Here is a 24,435-nt window from a genome sequence, read left to right on the forward strand (position 1 = left end):
AACAAGGTGCAAACATTTCTTTAGGATACAAGTCTAGGATTATAATTTTAGATCATGTGATATGTGTATTTTTAACTTCTTTAGACAATGGTAATCTTGAAAGCAGTTGAACTCCAGGAGTAAGACACATCAATCTGTTTAACAAGTTCTGATGGTTCAAAGTTTCAGACTTAGTAGTCTGGGGGAGGTGTGGTGGTGATGGTAGTAAGGCAGGAATAAGCACATCTCAGTCCTCAAGTGCTGCTGCTATGCTGTTGTACCCGTGATTACATTTCAAGAACCAGTGCTTTACAAAGAGAATGCCTATCCTATTATCTTAAAAGACAAAAAGATAGGGGAAAGACAGATCTAATGAGACACCATCCAAAGGATGTGGCAGGTGAGGTTTTATTAGGTGACTAAAAGTCTGTTGTATAATTTTATCATTCAGATTTTAGAACTGACTAAATACCCAATATAATAATACCCAGTACCCAAATATGATAATATAAGTACCCAATATGAATGAATACACCAAAGGCTGAATTCTTGATGACCTCTGATGAGCTCTTCAGGTGGTATGGGTCTTGCCACCTACTTGCTCCTGATGTTGCTGTAATGAGCAGGGCAGAGTGGCCGTGTATGGTGAGCACAGCAGTAGAGTGCTACTGTCCTGAATGTCACAATACCTGGTGGGATCTCGGATGGAGGAGTGACTATTTATTTCTTTGAGGGCACGTTATGAATTAAAGCAAGATGCCATTGAATCTTTTACTGGTGTGGCAAGTGTTATATATTTATGTGCAAAACAAAATCATCACTATTGTTGTTATTTTGTAATTTTGATTTTATTACAAAGTTAGCACCAAAGAGCTTTGTCTTAAATATTCTTTCTGTAAAAACAGCCAATTTTGAAAAAGATGCATCTTAGCTCAGAAAATTGTTATTGAATATGTCAATGCTGTTGTAATGAAATGCTTCTTCTAAGTATGTGGTTATTAAATAAATAACTGGAAAAAAATACTTCCTATAAAAAAAATCTTGAAAAGAAAGTTTTTATTCCCCTCCTATGAGCTAGTGTTGTGGTCCCCCCTCCTGTAACCTGGAGCTGTGGCCCCTTCCTGTGAACCTGGATCTGAGGTCCCCTCCTGTGAGCTGGAGTTGTGGTCTCCTCCAGTGAACCTTGAGCTGTGGTCGCCTACTGTAAGCTGGAGCTGTAGTTCCCTCTCATAAGTCAGTGTTATGGCCCTCCTGCAAACTTGAAGCAGTAGTCCTTTCCTGTGAGCTGGGGCTGTGACTCCCTCCTGTGAACCTGGAGCTATAGTATTGTCCTGGGAGATGGAGTGTCCTGTCCTGTGCCCCCCCCCCCCAAAATGAGCCAGAGTTGGTGGTCCCTTCTGTGAGCTAGAGTTGTGGTCCCTTCCTGTGAGCTGGAGCTCTGGTCCCCTCACAAGCCTGAAGCTTTGGATTCCTGCCTTAAGCCACGGCACCATATCCCCCTGGTGGTAGGCTGGTGGTGGAGCAGAGCAGAGCATGGAGACTTCTTGATGGGCAGCTGTTTCAGTCTTCTCTGACTGCATTCCCCACAGCCCCATTCCTGAGGTCCCAGGTTGTGCATGGCAGAGGCTCTGTCTCTTATGCTGGGGACAGGGGAGGCCTCTGTTATTTACAGATTCTGGTCTTGGGAGGAATGATTCTTTGGAATGAACCTCCCATTTCCCCTGAGGCCCAGCTGTGCTCTTCACTCTACATGTGGTCCTGGGCATCCGGGTCTTGATGTTGGACCTCTCCCATTACCAGGCACCAAGAGATTTTCCATTATTTTTCTATTACTCTTTTATAGCCCCAGTGTGCCTTCTCCTAACTGAACTTCTAGAGATAAAAATCACAGAGAAGTTAAAAAAAGAAAGTACTGTAATATACTAAACTGATATAATTCTCAAACTAAAAATATGTAATTATATTTTAGAATATAAATTTGAAATTCTATGCCTACTATAATTTTTTAAGATTGTTTACTGACCAAAGTGTACTACCAAGCTTCAAAAATAATGTGAGATTTGTCATTGTTCCTCTAATGTGAGTTTCCCTCTCACTCCTTTTCCAAGTTCTCCACCTATACAAAGCCTTTCAATGTAATCATGCTACTTCTTTTTAAAAATTATTAATATTTTTTTATGTGTATGAGTGTATTTCCTACATGTAGGTAGGTGACCCATGTTCTGCAATGCCTGTGGAGGTCAGAAGAAGGTGTCAGATCCCCTGGAAATGGGGTTTATGGATGTTGTTAGCTGCCATGTGGGTGCTAGGAACTGAACCCAGGTCTTCTGCAAGAGCAGCCAGCGCTCTTAACTGCTGAGTCATTTCTCCAACCCCTTTATCATGTTACTTCTTTTTTTTTTTTTTTGGTCTTTTTGAGACAGGGTCTGTCTGCAGCCCCAGCTGGCCTGAAACTCACTATGGAGACCAGGCTGGCCTTGAACTCACAGAGATCGGCCTGCCTCTGCCTCCCGAGTGCTGGGACTAAAGGTGTGTGCCACCACGCCCGGCTATCATGTTACTTCTTAAAGAAACCAATACTAATAAAATATTTTTAAATTAAAAAAAGAAAAAAAAAGGTTAAGTTTTCACAAATTTCAAAGGAAAAGCAGAAACAAGAATTTATACAATCTATAAATGTTAACATCTAAACTGGAAACTTATTTTATTTCAGATTTAGCAATATAAAAGGTAAATTAGGGAACTCTTATCAGTAACCAAAAGCATTTGTTTATATCATTCCACAACTTGTGAAACAAAAATCACTGTTTTCCAAAAACCAGATAACAGGTTCAAAAATACCTTTCACAGCCCCCCTGCAGGACGCTGTAGAGGACAGTGGCCACTGGTGGGAGGCACACTTCCAGCATGCTCTCGTTCTCAGTACTGTTCCCTTATCTTCGTTCTTTTCTCTCTCTCATCAGCTTTTTGCTCTCCTCCCTTCTCCTTTTATTCACTGGATTCCGAGGATCATAGATCTCAAACGTGTCTGAGTCTTGCATGCTTGCATCTTTCACTTTTCTGGTTTTATCTTCGAACTGGAGCACATGTGTCATCCTAAAGAGGAGGAGAGATGGATGGTTTAGTGAGCGCAGCCTGAGACCCCAGAATGGAAACTCTAGGCTCCACTCTCCCTGGCATAAGGAGCCAGACAGGTTCAGAGTGCTGGGATGGGGTTTACAGGTGCTTATCCCATATGGAAAGCAGCTCCTTAAAAAATAGACCTGGGGGCTAGGAATTTAGCCCTGGGGTAGAGTGCCAGCCTAGAATACACAAGGCCTTGGGTTCAAGTCCCCAGAATAGCAAAAAACCCAAAACACAACTTTGAAAAATATGCCTGAAGTTTGTTCTGCTACTTTTTATTTCCAGTACCAAGTCCCTCAGTTTCCATCCCCACTGCAGGCGCCTCCCCTGATATGAGGCTATGATTTCCACCCAAGAGTTTCCTTAAACTATATTCAGAACACTCTGTCCTTTTTCTCCAAAGAGCACATTCACTTAACCACAGTGAGCCAGGCTGCAGAGCAAGATGCCACACAATGAACCAGGCCTGTTTGATGTTTGTGGTTCAATAGTTCAAAGGGTTAAAAGCAAGGACTACATTAAAAAAACTAAAACTAAAACAAAACAAAAAACACAAACAAACAAACCAAAAACCAAAAACCAAAACCAAAACCAAAAAAGCAAACCCAGAAAATGATGTTTAGGGCTGAGGTATCGCTCAGTGGAGTGGTAGAGCATTTACCTTGCATACGCAAAGTCCTGAGCAAAGTCCTGAGTTCAGTCCCCAACATCACCACCCAAATACCCCAAACCAAACAAATAAAACAAAAACTATAATATAGATGAAATAAAAGTTTAAAAAGTAAATAAAAGTGGTGCTCAAACGGCATTACAGTTGCCCTTTTTGGGGGCGGTGCTGAGTTAAATTGTATCTTTTTTTCCCTATATAAAAGGAAATTACACTTTTGGCATTACTCCATGAACTAATTTTCTCCTCTTATTGTTGATTACAGCAAATCTCACCATCCTGCTTTCCTCTTCAGCAAATGCTTACTGGTCTTAAGGTATCAACATGTGCTTGACTCCTAAGTGGTCATAAGCTGGCTATGCTTAGCAGCAGAGAAATATGTCAGTGATTAGCTGTGCCCCCATTAGGAGCTGTCAGGAATAAACAGGGTAGTCAAGAGACCAGGTTTCAGGACAATTGATGAGTTATGAAAAAGAGAAGTTCAGTTTTTATATGACTAAACAAAAGCAATAAGGATTTTCTACTAGTTATTTAAAGAGTTCCAAGCAGTGTCTCATGCCAGCATTCCTTTCTTCACCATAGCAGACAGGACTAAACTACCCACAAGACTAAAACTCCACGTGTACACACTGCAACTTTCAGATGAGCCATGACACTGACTTCTTTTGATCTGGGTAAGGAGAGATTTGGGCAGTTGAACTAGCAGAGACCCCCACTCTGTTTTGCCAGCAGCAGCATACATGATGAGTGTCATTTATGTGTATGGAAAACGAATATATGCAGATTTCGAAGTCTCCTAAAGAGGGAGGAAAATAAAATATTATAGATACTGGGGGTTCAGTAGCTACCATCACCAAAGCTGACAAGTCGAAGCATGTGGACCCTTACCACTTCCTTCTATTCCACTTGAGAAAGCTCATGGGAATGCCATAGTACCAGAGCTATATGGATGACCTACAATCTACATAGTACCAGAGCTACATGGATGACCTACAATCTACTTTCATTTACATGAGGTAAACCACATTCACATTACTCTATTTTATTATTAATAATGCTTTATTGTCATTGACTTAAATAACTGATCTCAACACAAGAACATGCCATGCCACACATGGGGACTGCTGACTTTGAACATTTCTTTCTACTGCTTTAGTAGACACTGCCATTTAGAAAATGTATAATATAACCACTGCACACATAGACTCCTCAGAGTCTGATTTTCTTGTTTTAATTTCTTATGGTGTTTATCTAAGTGTTAGCTTCTGAGACTGAAAAGGGCTGATTTTCTATGGCCATGGAAACAAGTAACTACTGAAGCCGGCTGGAAGCACACTTAAACTAGACAATCAATTAATGATGATTCACCTAGGTCTAAATGATCAGTGACAGCTCATGTCAGTAAACACACCTCCAAAAGTCAACTACAGTGACAGCCTCATGCTTCTGAAAGTTGGCCAACTGTGGCACTCAGCCCAGTGAAGTGCTTCTGAAAGCTAAGAAACAGCAAACACCTCTTCTTCTGAGGCTGATGTTAATCTCCGAACAATTCCTGGCCCCCCAAACTCTATGCAAGATCGCAACTTGCTTTGCTTGGAGAGCCTGTACAGCTCTTTATCACTTATGCAATACATCAGGGTGAAGAGCAGGCCTCTTCCTCCACACCTCCTCAGATCTCCACTGTGTTCCTCATGAAGTGCATTCTAGGAATTTTAAGTGTACTGCCACTGAAGGGAAATGCGTTTAGAAGAGTGGCAAGACTGTTCTGTTGAAAGTCCTTTACACACATCAGGCCCCACTGCATTCCTGCAAGCTCTTAGCAGCTTCCAAAGTGCTTACCCAGGTTGTGGTGGTCCCTAAGCCAACACCAGGAAATAGCTGGAATCCCATGCCTGTTAAGACAGTTTTATTTAACACTTCTAGGTTGATGTTTAATTTTCCCCACTATCCTAGTTAGGTTATCAATACCTTTCTACAAGTACATTGTTCTATTTTTAAAATGATCCCATTTTTCTGCCCCTAATACAGATTTTTAAAAATAGTATCTATTCCCAGTAGAAATTATCCATATTTCAAAATGATTTTACCCTTTGTCAATTAAAATAATAAAAAAGCACTTCCTCCTTTCGATGCCACAAGATAATCTTCCAACTATTGAATTTTTTAGCTGGCTCTGGTATAAGAAAATAGAATCTACACATGTGAACAACAGTCTACAAGAACCAAGTCTACAAGAAGAAACAGATTTTCCTACAAATCTGAAAAAAAAAAACCCCAAAACAGAAAGCTGTAAATTAAAGGAACTGTCTGTTTCAACTATGTGTTTCATATACCACTGCACTAAATAGGTCCAATATTTGATTAATAACAAACCTAAACCCAGAGGAAAGAAGGAGCTATCAGCTTACAGACCACTTCAGATTCAATGCCGTAATACTTAGGATAGCTGCTTACTCCATAATTATATTGAATCTTTAATAGCAATAAAAGCATAATCAAAATGGTTCACCCATTTACTTTTCAACATGCTTTGTCCCCTTCATTTTAAAAAGGAAAACAAAAGTTATTATAATTTTTGACATAATAAACTCCTGACCTCCGTGCCTCCATAAATCAGACTGCATGAGTTGAAAGCATGCCCACATGCCCTGCAAGGATACACATGCAGATTGGGAACTCACCCCATCTGGGAGGAACTGGCAGTTTAGTCTTGTATGTATAACCCAATACCTGTACTAGCCACAAAGTAGACTGTCATAAAACTGGAATCAAAGCAATGAATTCTTCCGGAATTAATTACACACTAAACATTGACATGTGAGAATTTCAGAACTTGTTTACCTAAAGACAAAGACAAAAATTTAGTTTTGATGACTAGAAAATTTTGCATAGGCTGAGACTCCCAACAAGAGCACCGATGGTCGTGTGTTACAGAAATGGGAGCTTCCTAGTCATGGGACTGCGCAAAAATAGAAACAAAGTAAACAAGATGTTCTTTACTAACCTGACATTCAGTTTCTAAAGTTTTCACATAACTGTGAAAATAAATTAAGGTATGGAATTACATCTGTGGGAATGAGAGAGGACCCGATTCTTAGCCCAATCTAGAATTCCAATATTAGCAACTGATTGAAATGCATTTAAATTATTTATTCTGACAGAATGTGAATGGTCCTCTTGTTAACAGAAGATTCTGTAAACTGTTCCTTCCCATTTCCAAAGTCACCCTAATTTAGGAACATTTTCCTCCTTGAAATAAACATTTACTATTTATTTGGCTTTCTGGGATGGTTTTGATATGTCACCCAGGCTGGCTTGGAACTCACCATGCTCCAGCCTTACTCTCCTGAGTGCTGGAACTATAGGGGTGTGCCACCATGCCCTACTCAAGAAACATTTATGATCTTTATTTTAGATTGCTGTGTTTTAGTTATTCTATTTTATCATTTTGGTTATTTAACTATTCTCCTTCCTCAAATCTTTCTAGGTTCTAACAGTCTTTCTTATACATTTCTTCTGTAGCATGTCTCTATTCATGAATGAATCACTATTGGACTAGACTGAAATACTTCAGTTGGAACTTTCAAACACGCCAACAACTAGGTGCCTCCCATCTTATCAACCTTATTTAGTTCCTCTCATCACCTCTCACTTCTGTAACTGTTTACTGAATTTTTTGTGAGCAACCTCGGGTGTTTGAGACAGTGTGTGTCTGGTTCAGTTTTATGTCCAATGCTGAGCATGGCAATTTTTGATAGGAATGCAATCTTCAGACCTTCGGTGCTGGCCAAGCTTGGCACTCACAGGTTTGCTAGGCTAATGCTTGCCTTTTCGTGGACAGGAGCTGTCTTTTACTTTAATGATAAGCTCCCTGAAATGCCTACCAGGTTACAGAGTCTTAAGTCTACCTTCCTGACCTTCCACAACTCAGCGCACACTAAGAGCTGAATTTACACTGCATTCTTATCAGGTTATGTAAGGTTTTATTCCTTGATTGCAGTGGGAGAAGGCACGAAGCTCTTCTCCATCTTCCACAGCACCTTCATCTGAGGGCTTTTTAATGTGTGAGGTTAATATGAGCTACTGATGACACAAAGTCAAATATGACCCAGGCCCTGCTTTTCTGGAGTGAAACTGTTTATCTGGGAAAACACATAGATACTACAATGTGCACATTTTGAAATTGTCAAAATTCTAAAAAATTCCAAATTAAGACAATGTTTTTCTAAGTAGTTTTGGAGCCCTTACATCAGATACAGGTTGCATATGAAAATCACCTGAATGCTTTTAAAAACCACCACTTTGCCAGGTTTCTACTCCCAAGGTACTGATTTAATTATCCTAGGATGGGGGGAGTCTAGTCCCAGAAATAATTATTAAAACTTTTCACTTGTTATTTCAAACGTAAAGATCATAAAACCAAAGATTAAGAACTTTTACATGTTCACATTGATTTATTATTTATTTTTGCTCCTTCAGAGACGGAGAACAGTAGGTTCTTAATGTCAACTTACTCACATACTTGAAGAGGCTTTAAGTGGTCTCGCTTAAGGCTGCTACTCAAATTGAGAAATCTCAAGGGCATAATACAGTTCTTACTTAGAGAATACAAGGCAGTGAGCTAGACTCTTTTTCATCTGAGGGTTTTTTATGTGTGAGGCCAATGCGAGCTACTGATGACACAAAGTCAAATATGACTCAGGCTCTGCTCTTCTGGAGTGAACTGTTTATCTGGGAGAACACACAGACACAACGTGCACATTTTGGAATTGTCAACAAAGTGTGAGATAATCAGAGCATCTACTGACAGTGCTCTGGAAAGCTTTCCCATGATGCTGGCAGCATCTACACTAACTGTACATTGGCAGGAAAGATATTACCATCACATCCCTCCTTGTTTTTTTCTTTGCAGAGCTAGAGGCTGAGCCCAGACCTTGTGCATGCTGAGCAAGCACTCTACCATGGAGCTACATCCTAGCAGATCAGCCCTTTTCATAGGCAATCTCTAAGATTAAGGATGGAGAAATTTGTAAGCTGGGAAGCTGCTGACCAGGTACTTTCTTGAATGTCTTCAGAGGTAATAATCTTTCATCCTGTGATGATGGATTTAACTTTGGGCATCAGTTAAAAGTGGATTTGGTGCTACGTGTAGTAAGGGAGATAAAAATTAGAATGGCAGGGCTGGAGAGATGGCTCAGTGGTTAAGAACACTGACTGTTCTTGCAGAAGACCCAGGTTCGAATCTCAGCACCCACATGGCAGCTAACAACTATCTGTAACTCCAGTTTCAGGGGATCTGACAGGCTCTTCTGTCCTTCGTGGGCATTGCACGACATGGGTGCACTTACCTACATGTAGGCAATATACACATAACACATAAAATAAAAATAATAAATAAAAAAATTTTTTAATAGATCTGCTAGTAAGACATGGTGGTGCACACCTTTAATCTTAGCACTAAGGAGGCAGAGGCAAGTTGGTCTCTGAGATTGAGGCCAACCTGTTCTACATAATGAGTTCCAGGACAGCTGGAGCTTGTCCTCCATGGGCATTACATGACATGGGTGCACTTACCTACATGCAGGCAATACATGCATACACATAAAATTTAAAAAAAAAATAGAATGGCTGGTGCTTATTCTGGAGGACAAGAATTTTAAAATGCAGCCATAAAGGGAGGATTGCTTGTGTGAACTTCAGACTGGCCTTTAAAGCAATTCCAAGAAATGTTCCAAAAATGTCTTGAGTCATGTGGGCACATTTTTGGGAAAAAGATTGCTTAAACAAAAACAAAAACAAAAACAAACCCCAAATGGCATTATTTTCCACTATAAATCCTGTTATTGTCTTAAAATCAATAAATCTAGCCATGGGATTTAAACCCTTCTGGTTTAAATCCTTTGATTCGCTGTCTATAGAAGGAACCCCACATTTCTTATGTGGCTTCTGTACTCTGGCTCTTACATGCCTCACCATGCTCTAAGTGACATCCCATCTTCCATTCTAGACAATCCAGATTCTTTGCAGTTTCCTGAAGAAACCCCACACTCTTCCTGCCTGTTTGTTGCCTCTCTTTATCCCTCGCTCCCCCACCCCTCATTCTCTCTTTTCCTCCCTCTCCCTTAGCTGAGCCATCACCCTGGTGCCTGCCTGGTCTGGCCTGCTTTCTCCAGCAGCAGTGAGCCCCTCTTCTGGGCTCCTAGAGAACCTACCCATAGCTTTAGTTGAAGAACAGAGGCTCTGTTTTGTTGACTTTGGTAGCTATACCATCCAGCAGTGCTTGGCCAGAAGGTCCTTGATAAGTGCTTGCAAATAAATCAATGTTTCTGAGACTCCAAAATGTTGGCTAGAATACTGGATTTGTTCACATTTCTCCTTGACAGTATTAATATATAGCTCCAAATTATTTAGCAATTACATTTATAAACCCCTGGGTGTTGAGGCAAGTAACTCACTTTTCAAACTTCATAACAAAAAAGGCTACTTATCACTCAAAAAGCTGAAGCAAGGTATTTCTACTGATACTACATTGGTGCTACAATAATCTGGCACTTACCTTTCTCAAATGGGCCAAACTGCTTAAAGATTAACATTTGCCCATGTTTGCTTAGCTTTGAATTGTGGGAAAATGCACTTGCTGTCTTCAGACAGCTTTCCCCTTCCTGGGTTGAATGACCTTGCCCCTCTGAGAACATACAATTTGTTATACACATAATTTGTTTGCATACTGTGATGACAGCTTCCTATTTCTTCAGAAACCCAACTAAATAGCTGCTGGTAATTATTTAAGTTTTCATTCTATGGACTACAGATCACAAACTTATTTGATTCGGGGGGATGGTCTGAGGAAAGATTTGTACTTGAAGAGCAGAAATAGATTTTTTTTTTTTGTTTCTAAATAAAAATTGCAGCAAGACAAAACAATTTTCAAGTGTTGTCTACATCTGATTCTTTGAAAGAACCACACTGTTCTGTGTCAGATGGGGTGCAGCATACTTTTGTCCTTACCACTTCTGTGGAATATTCTATCCCCTCCTTCCCAGGCTCTTTCAAAGCCATTTCAATTCCCATTTCTTCCTAAAATCTTTCCAGACCACTTTGGGCCTTGGGTCCTGCTTTTACCTTTGAATTGCTTCTTATAGACACCTTTGTGGATGAGGTCAGCCCTGGGTTTGAGCTACAGTTTGTAGCTAATTGTGGTTGTAGGCAAATCACTTTGCTTCTCGAGCCTGTTTCGTTGCATAAAGTGCCAACCTATTCATTTCACATGGTTAAAGTGAAGCTTAGACATTATGCTTTCAAAGGCCTTTGCAAATAGTAAAGAGGGTTTGAATATTTGCCATATTTCAACACATATATTTGATGTGTCTTACTCAGGCTGGGCTGCCATAACTAAATACCATGGACTGGGTGGCTCGAGAAATAGGAATTTGTTTTGTCAGAGTTCTGAAGACAAGAAATTGGTACTTACCTGGTTAGGGCTCTCTCCTTGGGTCACAGGTGGGTCCACTCTCACTATGTTCTCACAAGGCCTTTCCTTAGTATGTGTGAGTAGAGAGAGAACTCTGGTCTTTTCCTCCTCTTAGAGGAACACTTAATCTCATCATGGGGAGGGGGTCTCACCATTATGACCTTATCTAAGCCTAATTTCTTCTCAAACACCCATTTTCTTTTGGTAACAAAGCCCCACCCTCCTTTTTATTTTTCAGGAATGACTCTTCTTGCTTATAATGGTGGCTCACATCAAAAAGTTTGAGGCCAGCCTTGGATACACACAGAGTTCAAGGCCATACTGAGCCTCACAGTAAGACCTTGCTTTAAAAAAATAAGGACTGGGCACGTATCTCAGACTTGGAGTGCTTGCTTAGCAGAAGTCCCTATGTTCCACCCCCAGGACCACCAAAAAAAGGAAGGAAGGATGGGAAGGAAAGAAGGAATGGGAGGAAGGAAGGACTCTTCTCATTCTCAGTCCATGTAGTTATGGTGAGATGGTCCTGCTCCTTGCTCTAAGAAGGAGACATGGACCATCAGTCTGTCTAGAAAAACCATGACTGAATTAGGGCACGGATCAACAGAACTGGCTAAGCAGCTTTTTGGGGGCAACTCATTAACACAAGCTAGAGTTTCCAGGGGCTGTGCCACCTGTGGGGCAAGACTTCCTATGGAAGCAGCCAACAGAGAGGAAAGGGAAGCCAGGAGACCTAAAAGGAGAAAGCTTCCTGATGTTGGCTGAACTCTGACCCACCCATGCCCCAAATTAATTCCCCAAGCTTCCTGCACTAAGAGCTATTGGTACACTGACCCCAACTGTCTCCGCACAAGTGGCCCTGCCTCACTACTCTCCCAAACACGGTGTGTTGTTTTGCTTTGATTCCCAGTGAAATTGATTTTGTTTCCATTTTTCCATCTTTTTAGTTCTCTGTATATTTTCTTTTATGATATGTTCTTGTCCTCATTAAAAAAATGACATGTTAATGTTTTTATGGGTTTGTAAGGATGTTTCATCTACTGACAACAGATTCCTTTTATTACATAAACTGCAAATATTTTTCCTAGTTTGTTGTCCCTTAATTTTGTTTGAGTAGAGTTTTACCTTCTCTTTCATCTCCACCCCCATCTCTGTCTCTCTGTCTCTGTCTCCTTCTCCCTCCTTCCGTCCCTTCCACAGTCTTTAAGGTTATACCTAAGTTTTTCCTCACATCAAGACCAGGTTGTTATACACCCATATTTTTTCCTATCACTACTACAGTTTTTTTCCCCTTGTTAATCCTTAATCAATTTCTTTCAGTATACTGGGTCAAATAAAGTTTCAATTTAATTATTTTTCCCTCAACTGCTACCTCATTGTCCTAACTTGATTTCCCGAATAATCTTCCTTCTACAGTAACTGTTTTAATTCTGTGCCTTATGCTACATTTTGGTATTGGACTAGTAAAGATCATGAATCTTTGTTGCTGAATATTTTTTCTCAAAATTTCTTTATTTTTGAATAGATTTTTTTTTAAAAAAAGAATAGGCTTAGATATATAGAAAACTTGAGCAGACAGTCCAGAGTTCCCTTTTATTCAGGACCAGTTTCTTGCTGTTTCACTAACACTTTACCTTACCATGGTACATTTGTTATATTTAATGAGCTAAAAATAGATATTGTTAAGTGGCACACACAGTTTATTTAGGTTGTCTTTGTTATCGTGGACTGAACTGTATACTTGCAAAATTCATATTTTGAAGCCCCTATTTCCAGTGTGACTGATGACAGTGGAAGATAGGGCCTTTACTGAGAATTAAGGTTAAATGAGGTACAAGGGTAGAACTCTTAAAGTTTCTTGAACAAATAAGAAGGGACCCAGGAGCAGGTGCCATTTTCATGGCATCATGGCTACAGACTGTCAACATAAGTCATGGCTACTGATGTTAACTCTGACCAACACGATGAAGCAACACATCTTAGGTGTCTCCTTGTACAGTCCTGCTTTCTGTGTTGTATTCTTTGGAAGAAAGTCATTATGGACAACCCCAGTTTTCCCTTGTTCTTATTAGAAATTATCCTGGCCAGTTTTGTTTGCATTTCTCTTCCCCTCCTTCTGCTGGCTTTCTTTGAATTATATTAAATTTACAGAAGAATTCTGAGGTGATTTGATTTTTATAAAAAAATAACTATTCTATAGATATAGCACTTCTCTATCTCCATAACAGGTTTTTTTTTTTTTTATCCTTTACATCAAGGTTCAGAACTTTAAATTCTTCATTAAGCTCATTGCCAGAGAATTTACATTTGATGAATCAGGTTCTTTCAAGATAAGTAATTTTAAAGCAGTTATTTCCATGCAAGTGCTGATTTCTGTGCATCTATTTTGCATCTGGCTATAAAGCTGAACTCTTAGAACTTTTGGTAGAATGTTGGACTTTTCAGATATCAGGCAACTTGGATTTCTCTATGCCACTTTACAAATAACCATCTGAAGCCACTGAAGGGTACAGGGTAAGCTTCCAGGCTGAAGTCAGATTCCTAGTTCACAGCCTTGAAAAACTGGAAGCCTAAATATAACTGATGCTGCTGGAGATCTTTTGTTGCTAGTGAAAAATAGAAATAGTTTCTGGAGATTTGTTGGTAGTTATTGTAGGTTTACTAAGAAGGGCACAACCAATACAAAAGTCATAAACATACTTTAGCAACTACTTAAAATATAAATGGCTATTTTGTTTAAAAATTTTGACATTTTATATCTTTTAGAATATGTTTTAAAACATCAATTGAATATTTTATTTCAGTATTTTAACTATCAAAATGTAATTTTATGGTTAAAGATGAAAGATTTTTAATTTTAGGTTTTTTTCTTCATTACTGATTACAAGTAACTTAAGTTTCTCTTTTCATAAAAGAGAAAAAAAAAAGTTGAAATCTTTTTCCAACATGAAGTATGTAGTAGGAGAAAAGAACAGACAAAGCATGAATGAGTCCCGAGATCAAAGTATGTTAAAAGAAGAGCCCTGGAAAAATGCGGTGGCTGGCACTGCCCATGTCTAGCAGGGCAGGGTGGCTCAGGACAGAGACAACCAAGGAGGAAGAAACTCAGAAGGAAAGTCAGGAGGAAAGAAGACAAGATGTGCAACAGAAACAGTGACGTAAAGGAAGCAGAAAGACAATACAGATAAAAGCAAAAACAGAAACAAAAGGAAAGTTTAAAAATGGACAATAGGAGGAAAAATAGGAACAGACCTTTAAAATACCTGAGCTAACAAAAATAAGTAGAGGAAAAGAGAACATTGGGAAGCCAGGCAGGAGGAAAATAGGCACAGACTTTTGGAAAGAAAACAAAGATGAAAATCAGTGTAGTGTCACTGTTCAGCACTACATGGGAAAGTCTTCTTTGTTTTGAGCTTTAAAGGAACACTACCCCTTCTGGGGTTTTGAAAAGCCAACTCTAAAACATGTCTTCTGTTTTCCTTCATTAAAAGAAAAATATTAGTAAAGTTGGGTTTGACAGCACACCAGTGCTCAGGAGGCAAGGCAGAAGCAGGTGGATCTCTGTGAGACTGAGGCCAGCCTGGTCTATATAACAAGTTTAGGCCAGCTGGGGCTACAGGAAGAACCTGTCTCAAAACGCGCACACACACACACACACACACACACACACACACACACACACACACACGAAATATTGAGTATTGAGACTAAACGTGGAAGATATAATTTTCAAAATCTAGCAGCAGGATAATAATTCCTTGGCTTTCTAGCCTACCTAAACATGCTTAACACAGCAGGACACAGGTGGAAAGATTTAAGAAGCCTTTGAAGAATAAATCTGCAATATGTTTTCTTACACCTGCCCTGAAGTTTAAGCAACAGCTCAGCCAGGAACATGTACTCTATGGCTAGAAGACTGACAGCACCAAAAGGCCTGCTAAGCTAGGGCAGGCACATGGCTGGCTGTTTGCCTCACTCCAATCTTACCTGTGAATCAGGCAAACTTCCCTCTTATGAAAGAAATGTGCTTCAGGACAAACTATATGAAAGCACAGAGTTAATATAGAAGAGCTTTCTTCATCTAGAAGAAAAAGGCAGAAAAAGAGGTGACTTCAGGGACTGGCTGGAGAGCTTAGAATTACAATAATCACCATTCCAGGGTCAGAAACTCTGACAAGGCCCTATTTATACAGAACCACACTGGCCTTTGGCAGGATTATTTATAGTTCTGTATAAAATGAACACTAACCAAGGATCCTGCTCTATAATCATATTCCTTCTTGCTTCATTTTATTACTACCATAGAACCTGGCTCAGACAGGAATGCTATGAAACATTTACATTACACTGAGCTTATAATTCTATGTTCTCCAAAGTGATGACACACTTCTGCTTTATATTTAAATTGCATTTACATATGTGTTTCTTCTCATTTCCGCACTTAAATTGAGCCTTATGGAGAAGGCCACTAGATCATTCATGGGAAAAGCCACTATTTCATTAATGAGGCATCACTATTCATAAAAAAATTAAAGCTTAAATTTGTTTTATTTCAGAATATTAAGGAGAATTACAATGGAAGCTAAGTTAAAACTAGTCACTGTGAACAAATTATAAATAATCAAATAGTATAGAAAGGATTTAAAGGATTTAAGTTCCAGTCATGACTGTGATAAATCTGACAGTTGTCAATTCTTGAAAACATTTGACAACATTAAAGATGAGACTAACATATTTACTGAGCACCAACAGCTCAATACCTTGCCAAACCCTTTATAAATAGTATTTGGTTGGTTTACAAACTGATCCACAAATAAGTGCTCTTATTACCTTCAGTTTATACTCTGAGAAACAAGGATAGAAAGGTTATGTAATTTTCCCAAGATCATACAGCTTGTAAGTTTCCAAACTGGGACTCAGGTTCAGGTCTAACCTTGAACTCTCATGCTCACAACCACTTCACTAATTATATTCCTATGAAAATTATCAGGCAAACATGCATGGCAGGAATTTCTTGCTTAAGTTAAACAAGCTTTTAAATAACATTCTCATTTTTAATATGAATAATACTAGGGATATGAAATTTAATATCTTCTAAGATTTAAAAGAGGCTAGACAATTTTTTATTTCAAGAGTTACTGAAGTCTAATGTTATTGTCAGGGGATTATTGCTATAGTTTAAAACAACAATAACACTATTATATTAGAAAACATGAAAAATATGCAGACTAACTCAGAAAAATTGTTTCTTGGGTGGGAGAACCTTACATGACATTTGAAACAGAATGCAAGGAAACACCATTATATGCATTGGTTTCATTGTGTAAGAGCTGGGGATGTGGCTACGCTGGTAGAGTGCTTACAAAGCACGCACAAAGCCTTAGGTTCCATCTCCAGCACTGCATATAACTGGGCATGGTGGTACATGCCTGTAACACCAGCATGTAGTAGGCTGAGGCAGTAGGATCAGAAGTTCAAGGTCATCCTCACTAGTTATTGAGGCCAACGAGGGCTTCCTCATCTAAGATAGTAATGGTTTACAATTTATAACTTGCTATGATTTCTTAACCACATCAATCTTTCTGTGCCTCAGGTTCTTCCCACATAATATGGACATAGTAACAATATCTAGCTTCTAGGCTTAAAAGAGATTGGTGGTATGTAAATGTTTAGTACAAGTCAGCTTCTTTATTTACTTTTTTCTTCCAGTCAGGGCCTCTTATGGCCCAGGTTGGCTTCAAACTTGCTATGTGGCTGAGGCTAGGTTTGACCTCTTGATCAGGAGTCTTCATCTCCTGAGTGCTGGGATTGTAAGCACCACCACACCCAGCTAAAGATTTTTGCTTTTTTTTTTTTTTTTTCCTTGAGACAAGGTCTCACACTGTATTCTAGGCTGGTCTTAGACTCATGGCAATACAGCAATCCTTGTACCTCAGTCTCCCCATAAGTACTGCTTTGTTTTTGTTGAGATAGGGTCTCCTGACATGGAACTTGCTATGTAGACCAGGCTGGCCTCAATCTCACAGAGATTCAACTGCCTCTGTTTTCCTGGTGCTGGGATTAAAAGAATGTGCAACCACACCTGACCCTCCCAAGTACTGAGATTACAAACATATATGCCACCAACCTAGGCACAGGGTAGTTTCTTATTTTTATTTCTATTAAAAACAAAATAAAAAAAATACAGCTCAGAACTTGGGATGTGGAGGTAGGAGATCAGTAGTTCAAGGCCAGCCTCAGTGACATAGTAAATTTGGGGCCAGCCCAAGCTATAGGAGACCCTATCTCAAAAACCAGCCAACTAACCAACCAACCAACCAACCAACCAAAATCCAAAACAAAACAGCTCAAATGCACCAGTTTACTTATCATGGTCAAACGAATTAGCTAAACACAAAGAACAAAACATTATTGTTACATTTAACTTGGTTATATACATTAGTACCAGAGAGGAGAGGGATTATTACTAATTCAAAATGTCAGGTAATTGAAAGATGAATAGAGTCTTTGCAAGAGGGTTTTATGGCTTTACATGTGGCCATCCTAGAAGTGTCCTGGGTGTTCACATCGGGCAAACAGAAGACAGAACTGAGATGGCACTACTCTGAGATTCTGTTAATTCTCTGTATACCAGGGAGGTCAGTATACGAGGGAGATGGAAAAAGAGTCTGATCAAATGTCTCACTAAAAACTTAAATACCTGTACCAGAAAGATGGCAATTAAAATGCTATATTTCATTCTTTTTTTTTAAAAATTCTATATGCTAGTTACTTTCCACATGTGATCTTTTCCACTTCTTTGAAGGGTTTGTCTAAAGACTAATTATTTCCTTCTTGGTACCAGGGCTACAATTCAGGTAGTGGCCACCTGCTAAATAATGTTTTTTTTTTTTTTTTTTTAAATTGATTCCATGGTCTATTGTCTAAGCCTTTTCCAGGTGTGGATAACTAAAAGAAAATAAGAATGTAGCACATTATCCACACAAGCTTTGAAAGTAAAAATATAAATGTAGAACAATTAAGGTCTACCTTGCCCTCCCAGGTACTAAACAATGTTCTCCTGCTATAATAATTAAACCATGGGGTACTGGCAGAGGAACAGAGCAAACAAAAATCAATGTACAATAATGAAATGGACTTAAAAATACACATAAGATCTCACTGTGATAGTATCAGTGGGGGAAACAGGATTACTCAGTTGGTGGTGTGCAATTTAGAAACAAAAAGTTATAACATTGGCCTATATACCAAATCAGTTCCAGGTGGGCTTTTGATGTCAGTTAAAAATACAAATAAAAGCATAGAACACTCCAGAAGATACAAGTATATTTATATAATCTCAGGATTTTGAAGACTTTAAGAATAACAGCAGGTAGAAAATATGCAGGAAAAGATTGGCAGGTTTGGCAATAAATATTTCAAACAAAACAAAACCTCTTATAAATCAATTTTAAGGTAATGATAGGCTGCTAAAAATATTTTAAACAAAAATAATATCCTTACTATTTAATCACTTTTGTATATCAACTAGAAATACATAAATATGGCTGGGCTCAGTTGGTAAAGTCTTTATGAAGGCTGAACCCTAGCACCACATAAACCAGGTGTGGTAGCACATGATTGTACTTCCAGCACTGGGGAGGTAGAGGCATGAGGATTAAAAGTTCAAGACCATCCTCAATTATACCATTAGCTTGAGGCCAATATGGGGTACATGAGACTTTGTCTCAAAGGCAGCAGCAGCAGCTGCCACCGCCGCCACCACCACCACCACCATCACCATCATCAAAGAGAACATAGAGACCACTATGACAATGATCAAATATAAATGACCGGGTAAAATTATGAAAAAGCACAACCTTACCAGTAAACCAAGAAATACAAATTAATACAAGGTAGGCAATTACATTACATTAAGTATGTATTTGTAATCTGTGAAACAACACACACACCTACTTACACAATACCCGAGGCAGGAGAAATTGAAGTCCTCCTACGTTACTGATTCAGGAGGAGAATTATTCCGTTTTCTAGAATGCCATCTAGTGAAGCTATTACTGAAGGCTTGCTGCAGCTGATGGACATCAGAAAGTGGGAGAGGAGCCTAAAGGAGCATTCTGGGGTGACATGATGGTCTGTATCTTGTTTTGGTTAATTATGGTTGCATATAATTGCCCAAACTCATCACAGAGATAACAATTGTATGTTTTCTCATTTGTAAATTATACCTCAATTAAATTTTTTTCTGGAAAAATTCTACCTGACTTAGCAGTTTCATTTCCTTTTAGCCTAAGGAAATAACAATTTATAAAATAGTGAACTATTATTTCATTTACTCATGAATGGCTTATAATTAAAAATGAGACAAATTATATCTTTATGATAAAATATTGTAGATGGGGTACTGGCAGAGGAACAGACCAAACAAACAAACAAACAAACAAAAAACCTTTTGGAACAAAATGTTCAACATAAAGGAACATTTTATGTTGTGAAAAATGCCAGTTATATACTGACAAGAGAGAAAAGATGGCAAGAGGTAAGGGATGACACCATTCCTGGAAACAGCAGCAAAGGTCTGGGACAGATGGAAACACTGGCAGTGCTCATCTGTGGAACAGGAAACTATCAGTATTTTTTTTTCTATTCTCTTCTAAAATGTTGTATATACTAAACATGCATTACAAATATAAATTATGCTATTTGACTAAAATTAGTAGGACAATCAGTATTTCATTTAGTAACTATTAAAGTGACACAGTCTAAAATAACCTTTAAAAAAGTTGACTGACAACTATGTAGAAAAATATGTATCTCTTTTCATTAAGTTTTACCTAGAATCTTACTTGGGTTTTCTATCCTAAGTATCACTTAATTTTCAGATATAATTAAATTCTCCGAACGCCTGACAATTCATTGTCTGTGTACCATGGTAACTAACAACTTTTCCACCCCCCCTCTTTCTTCCATTCCTTTCCTTCTCTTCTTTTTTTGGGGGTTAGAGGTGGGGGCTGTCACCCAGGCCTTGTAAATGCCCAGTAAAGACTCTACCACTGAGCGATGCTCCAACCTGGTAACTTGGATTTTGCACTGGCTTTGTTTCTACCTATATCAGCTACAGTGAAGGAACTTTTTTTTTTTACATTATGCCAACCCTAAGGACTTCTACTCCTTAAATTTTGCTTTTAATAGAAATAAATGGCTTATGTGGGCACAGCTTTTTGTTCATCCAGGATGACCTTGTTAGCATTAAAAAAAAATCCTGGAGAGAGTCCATAATCCATAGCAATATACTCCCAACATAGAAAGTAATTGCTTCTGTTCTCCTCTTTTCTGAACGTAAACTTTAACTAAACCCTGTCAGCCATAGCATTTGATAATCTGGACTCAGCTCAAACTCTCCAGTTCCTAAAAATAGTCTATACTTTTGTCAACATATTAGTTATAAAATGAATCATTGAGTACAACTGGTACACTTAATGAACACATCTAATTTAGGTCAGATAACAGAATTGAAGTAAATTAACATGTGCCTCTTTTTCCTAATATTATTTTTCTTTGAGGTGATTAGGTGATGATGTCAGAAATGCTTTGGCAACTTAATTTAGAATATTTCATTTGTGTTGCTTGAGTACCGTGTCAAATCTCGCCAATACCATCCCAGGTGCCATGCCCTCCCTTTCTTCTCTCACACCTACTATTTCCAGAGCATTTTCTAGGAGCTAGGCACTATGTTGAGTGCTTTACATGAGCTGTCTCACTCAGTTCTAATAATAACTCTGTGGTAGGCACTGCTATCTCCACTTTACAGGTAAAGGAGGAGTTGAAGCTTACACATTAGGTTGCTTACTCAGATCATCAGCCATCATTATCAGAGAATGGGTTTGAACTAATGCAGTCTGACTAGATAGTCCACTGTATAATTATGTGATAATTCAAATTCAATATTTTGGATGACAGAGGTTTTGATACCAGAACTCTCAGTGGAAGAAAAGAATGACTTTTAAAGAAAGTTCTCCGGGATGGTTTATTTCTTTAAATGAAGTTTTTTTTTTTTGCTTTATTTTTATTTTATGTGTATGCATGTATTGCATGCATGTATGCAAGTGCACCCATGTCACACAATGCCCATGGAGGACCAAAGAGGGCATCAGATCCCTTGGAAGTGGAGTTACAAATGGTTGCTAGCTGCCATGTGGGTGCTGGGATTCTTTTTCAAGAATAGCCAGTCTCTTATCCACTCAGCCATCTCTCTAGCCCTGGTTTATTTCTTTAAAAGAATGTTCAAAATAGTCTACAGATGAGATGAGTAATATATGTATAATTTGCTCCAGAGATGGGTACTATTGCTTAGAATCACAGACCTCTGAAAGTCAAGTTGAATTTTCTTTCTTGTCCTAGCAGTCATTATTTTATGGTGTGATTCCTGCTATAGAAGCTGACATTCTGGAAGGAGCATGAACTCTTAAGAATCAAACAGTTCCACCATTTATTACCATGTGAGCAAATAATCCAATTTCTTTGAATTTCAGTTCCTCATTTTTAGAAAGAGAATAATACTAATTACTGGAAGGAATTGTCAAAGGAAGTCTACTATATCAAGTCCTTACTCTATGAGCCTAATGAAGTTCTTGTGAAGGTTAAGGGAGATGAGACCTGATAAAGGCCTAGCAGGGTGCCTGGAATACAAGTATTTGCTTCAAGAATGAACTGTTGGATGTAGAGTCACTTGGATCTAGAATGAAAGACTACGAGGAGAGAAGAGGCACATTTGATCCAGTGTCAAAGACAAGCAATTTCTCCTATGAGTTTCTTTGCATAATTTTACCAAGTAATCTGAAGAACTGAAAAACTGATAATTCCCTAAAATAGAAGCAGTGCTTGAAAAGAAATGAAGGGATTCCACAGTAAAGCAACTCTTGCCCAAATGAACGAAGGAGCCTGTGAGACTGGAAATGCCTTTAGGGCAGAACAAATGTGGTGTGCTGAGAATGTGCAAACCAAACAAGTGAAATAAAAAATAGTACACGTCAGAATCTCTTCAGGTCAAGTAAACACCTAGATAAATACTGAAGGTTCTTATAGAATACTACCTCAAGACCCATGGGCTCCATCCAGCCTCTGGCATGCTATACCCACTACCTCCTGTGCTCACAGAACCTAACAGCTCCTCTTTGGTAGCAAAAGAGCAATACTCCCAACATTAAGGTCATTAAGAATCCTAACATGAAGGCAAGGTTCCTATAATGAAACATAACATTTACTCCCTATGTCTGTTCTAAGCAGAAACCTTACAGTAACTATTACTTGTGATATTAGATATAAATCAGTATGGATGAGTGTCTTGTCTAACTTCATTCACACTCCATACCTCATGTTATTTATACTGAAGAACATTCAAAAGTGACATGAGGGCAGTTTTCAAAATGTGCAAACTGAATAAATCTGACCTACTTGAATACAGTGAATCCAGAAGTCCTGTGCCGAGGCACTGATGGCACTGTGAGATAGTGCGTACCCATAAAATGGTAGGATTTATATTTACCTGCTGCTCCACATATTCTAAGGCACAGTTTTTTGGGGGGCATATTATCTAGGTTCCCCCTTCTCCTCTTCTTCCTCCTCCTTTAATCTAGAGTCCTTATAAATGAGCATTAAGTGTTATATCAAAGCAGCTATTTAATGAGTTCAAGAGGCTAATCATCTGAATGCAAGAAAACACACAGGTTACCCATAGGCTGGAAATGAGAGAGAATTTCTGAATTAAAGAAGACATCTGAACAAACAGAAACTCTAAAGGTCTGATAAAAGCTACTACAGCAAAAATACAGAAACTGCTGTGAAGATTACTACCCCAAGGCTGATGCATGAGTGAGTATTTGTCTTGCAGGTGATCGCTTGGGTAAAATTGTAATGTTAGGCAGCTTCCTGGTCTTGGCAAAAATCACAAGGGGGAGTACTTTATAACAAGTGAATACAAGACAGATGAATTTCTTTAGAGATTATTTAGTAATAAGCTTTGATAGCAAAATGCACTCTCCTTTTGACTCTACAAACTTCTAGTATTTTGTTCAGATGAACTGAGCCAAATGTGTTTTATTAATTTGGTTTATAGCTTCAGGTATTATCCTGCTATGAACCTTTTCTTAGCTGGGAACCTCTGCACCCCTCCACACCTCACAGAAATCCAGTCTTTCCAGAGATTTCTGCTGACTGAGAGCATGTCTTATGCTCTTTGGGCCTGCTTCACCTCTTGTACTTTAGCTTTCTCTGGTCCACACTATAGGAAGAAAAAAAAAAAAAAAAGAATTTCAGCTCTCTGGAGTAACCAAGCAAACACTGAATAAAAGCGCAACTTGACTGAAGGCTGTTAAGAACCTGGTCAAGTGTCACATCACCCACCGCACCTTGCAAGTTCTTCTGGCTCTCCTTTTCTCATGCACAGCAGTGTGGTGATCTCCTTCTGTGACTTCAGAGTAATCCTAGGTACTGCTCTTCAGCCTGCAAGGCTGTCAAAGTGCAGTACTTTTCCCAAGAAATACCTAATTTTCACTATGAACTATTCAGAACAATAAAAATAGACCCATAGATCAATGGAACAAAATTGAAGACCCAAATATGAGTAAATATGATTTCAGCCACCTGATATTTGACAAAGAGGCCAAGAATATACACTGGAAGAAAGACAGCATGCTCAGCAAAAGGTGCTGGCAAAACTGGATCTCCACCTGTAGAAGAATGAAACTAAACTCCTATTTTTCACTCTGCACAAAAGTCAATTCCAAATGGATCAAAGACCTCAATGTAGAGCCTGAGACTATGAAACTGTTAGAAGAAAACATTGGGAAAAACCTACAAGATATGGGTGTAGGAAAGGATTTTCTAAACTGGACATCAATTGCTCAGGAAACAAGGGCAAGAATTAACAAATGGGACCTCATTAAACTAAAAAGCTTCTGTACATCAAAGGAGGGAACCAGGGAACTGATCAGAAAACCCACAGAATGGGAGAAAATATTTACTAGCGACACATCCGACAGAGGTTTAATATCCAGAATATATAATGAACTCAAAAAACAGAGAATCAAGACAAGAAGTAACCTAATTAAAAGATGGGCTAAGGAGCTGAACAGAGAGTTCTCAAAAGAAGTAAAGATGGCTATGAAACATCTTAAAAGATGTTCAACATCACTAATAA

General features: G+C 38.7%; 1 protein-coding gene across 1 annotated transcript in view; it reads right to left on the minus strand.

Annotated features, from left to right (window-relative positions):
* Positions 1-2,658: 2,658 nt before the first annotated feature.
* The window catches only part of Cwc27 (CWC27 spliceosome associated cyclophilin), a 230,556-nt gene continuing 208,779 nt past the window's right edge, over positions 2,659-24,435 (minus strand). The window contains exon 14 of the mRNA XM_029557817.1: positions 2,659-3,075. Coding sequence (XP_029413677.1) covers positions 2,913-3,075 — 163 coding nt within the window. The 3' untranslated portion in view covers positions 2,659-2,912. The remainder of the gene's footprint in view (positions 3,076-24,435) is intronic.

Source organism: Nannospalax galili, unplaced genomic scaffold (genome assembly GCF_000622305.1).
Source record: "Nannospalax galili isolate Female #2095 unplaced genomic scaffold, S.galili_v1.0 scaffold751, whole genome shotgun sequence".
NCBI classification, from domain to species: Eukaryota; Metazoa; Chordata; class Mammalia; order Rodentia; family Spalacidae; genus Nannospalax; species Nannospalax galili.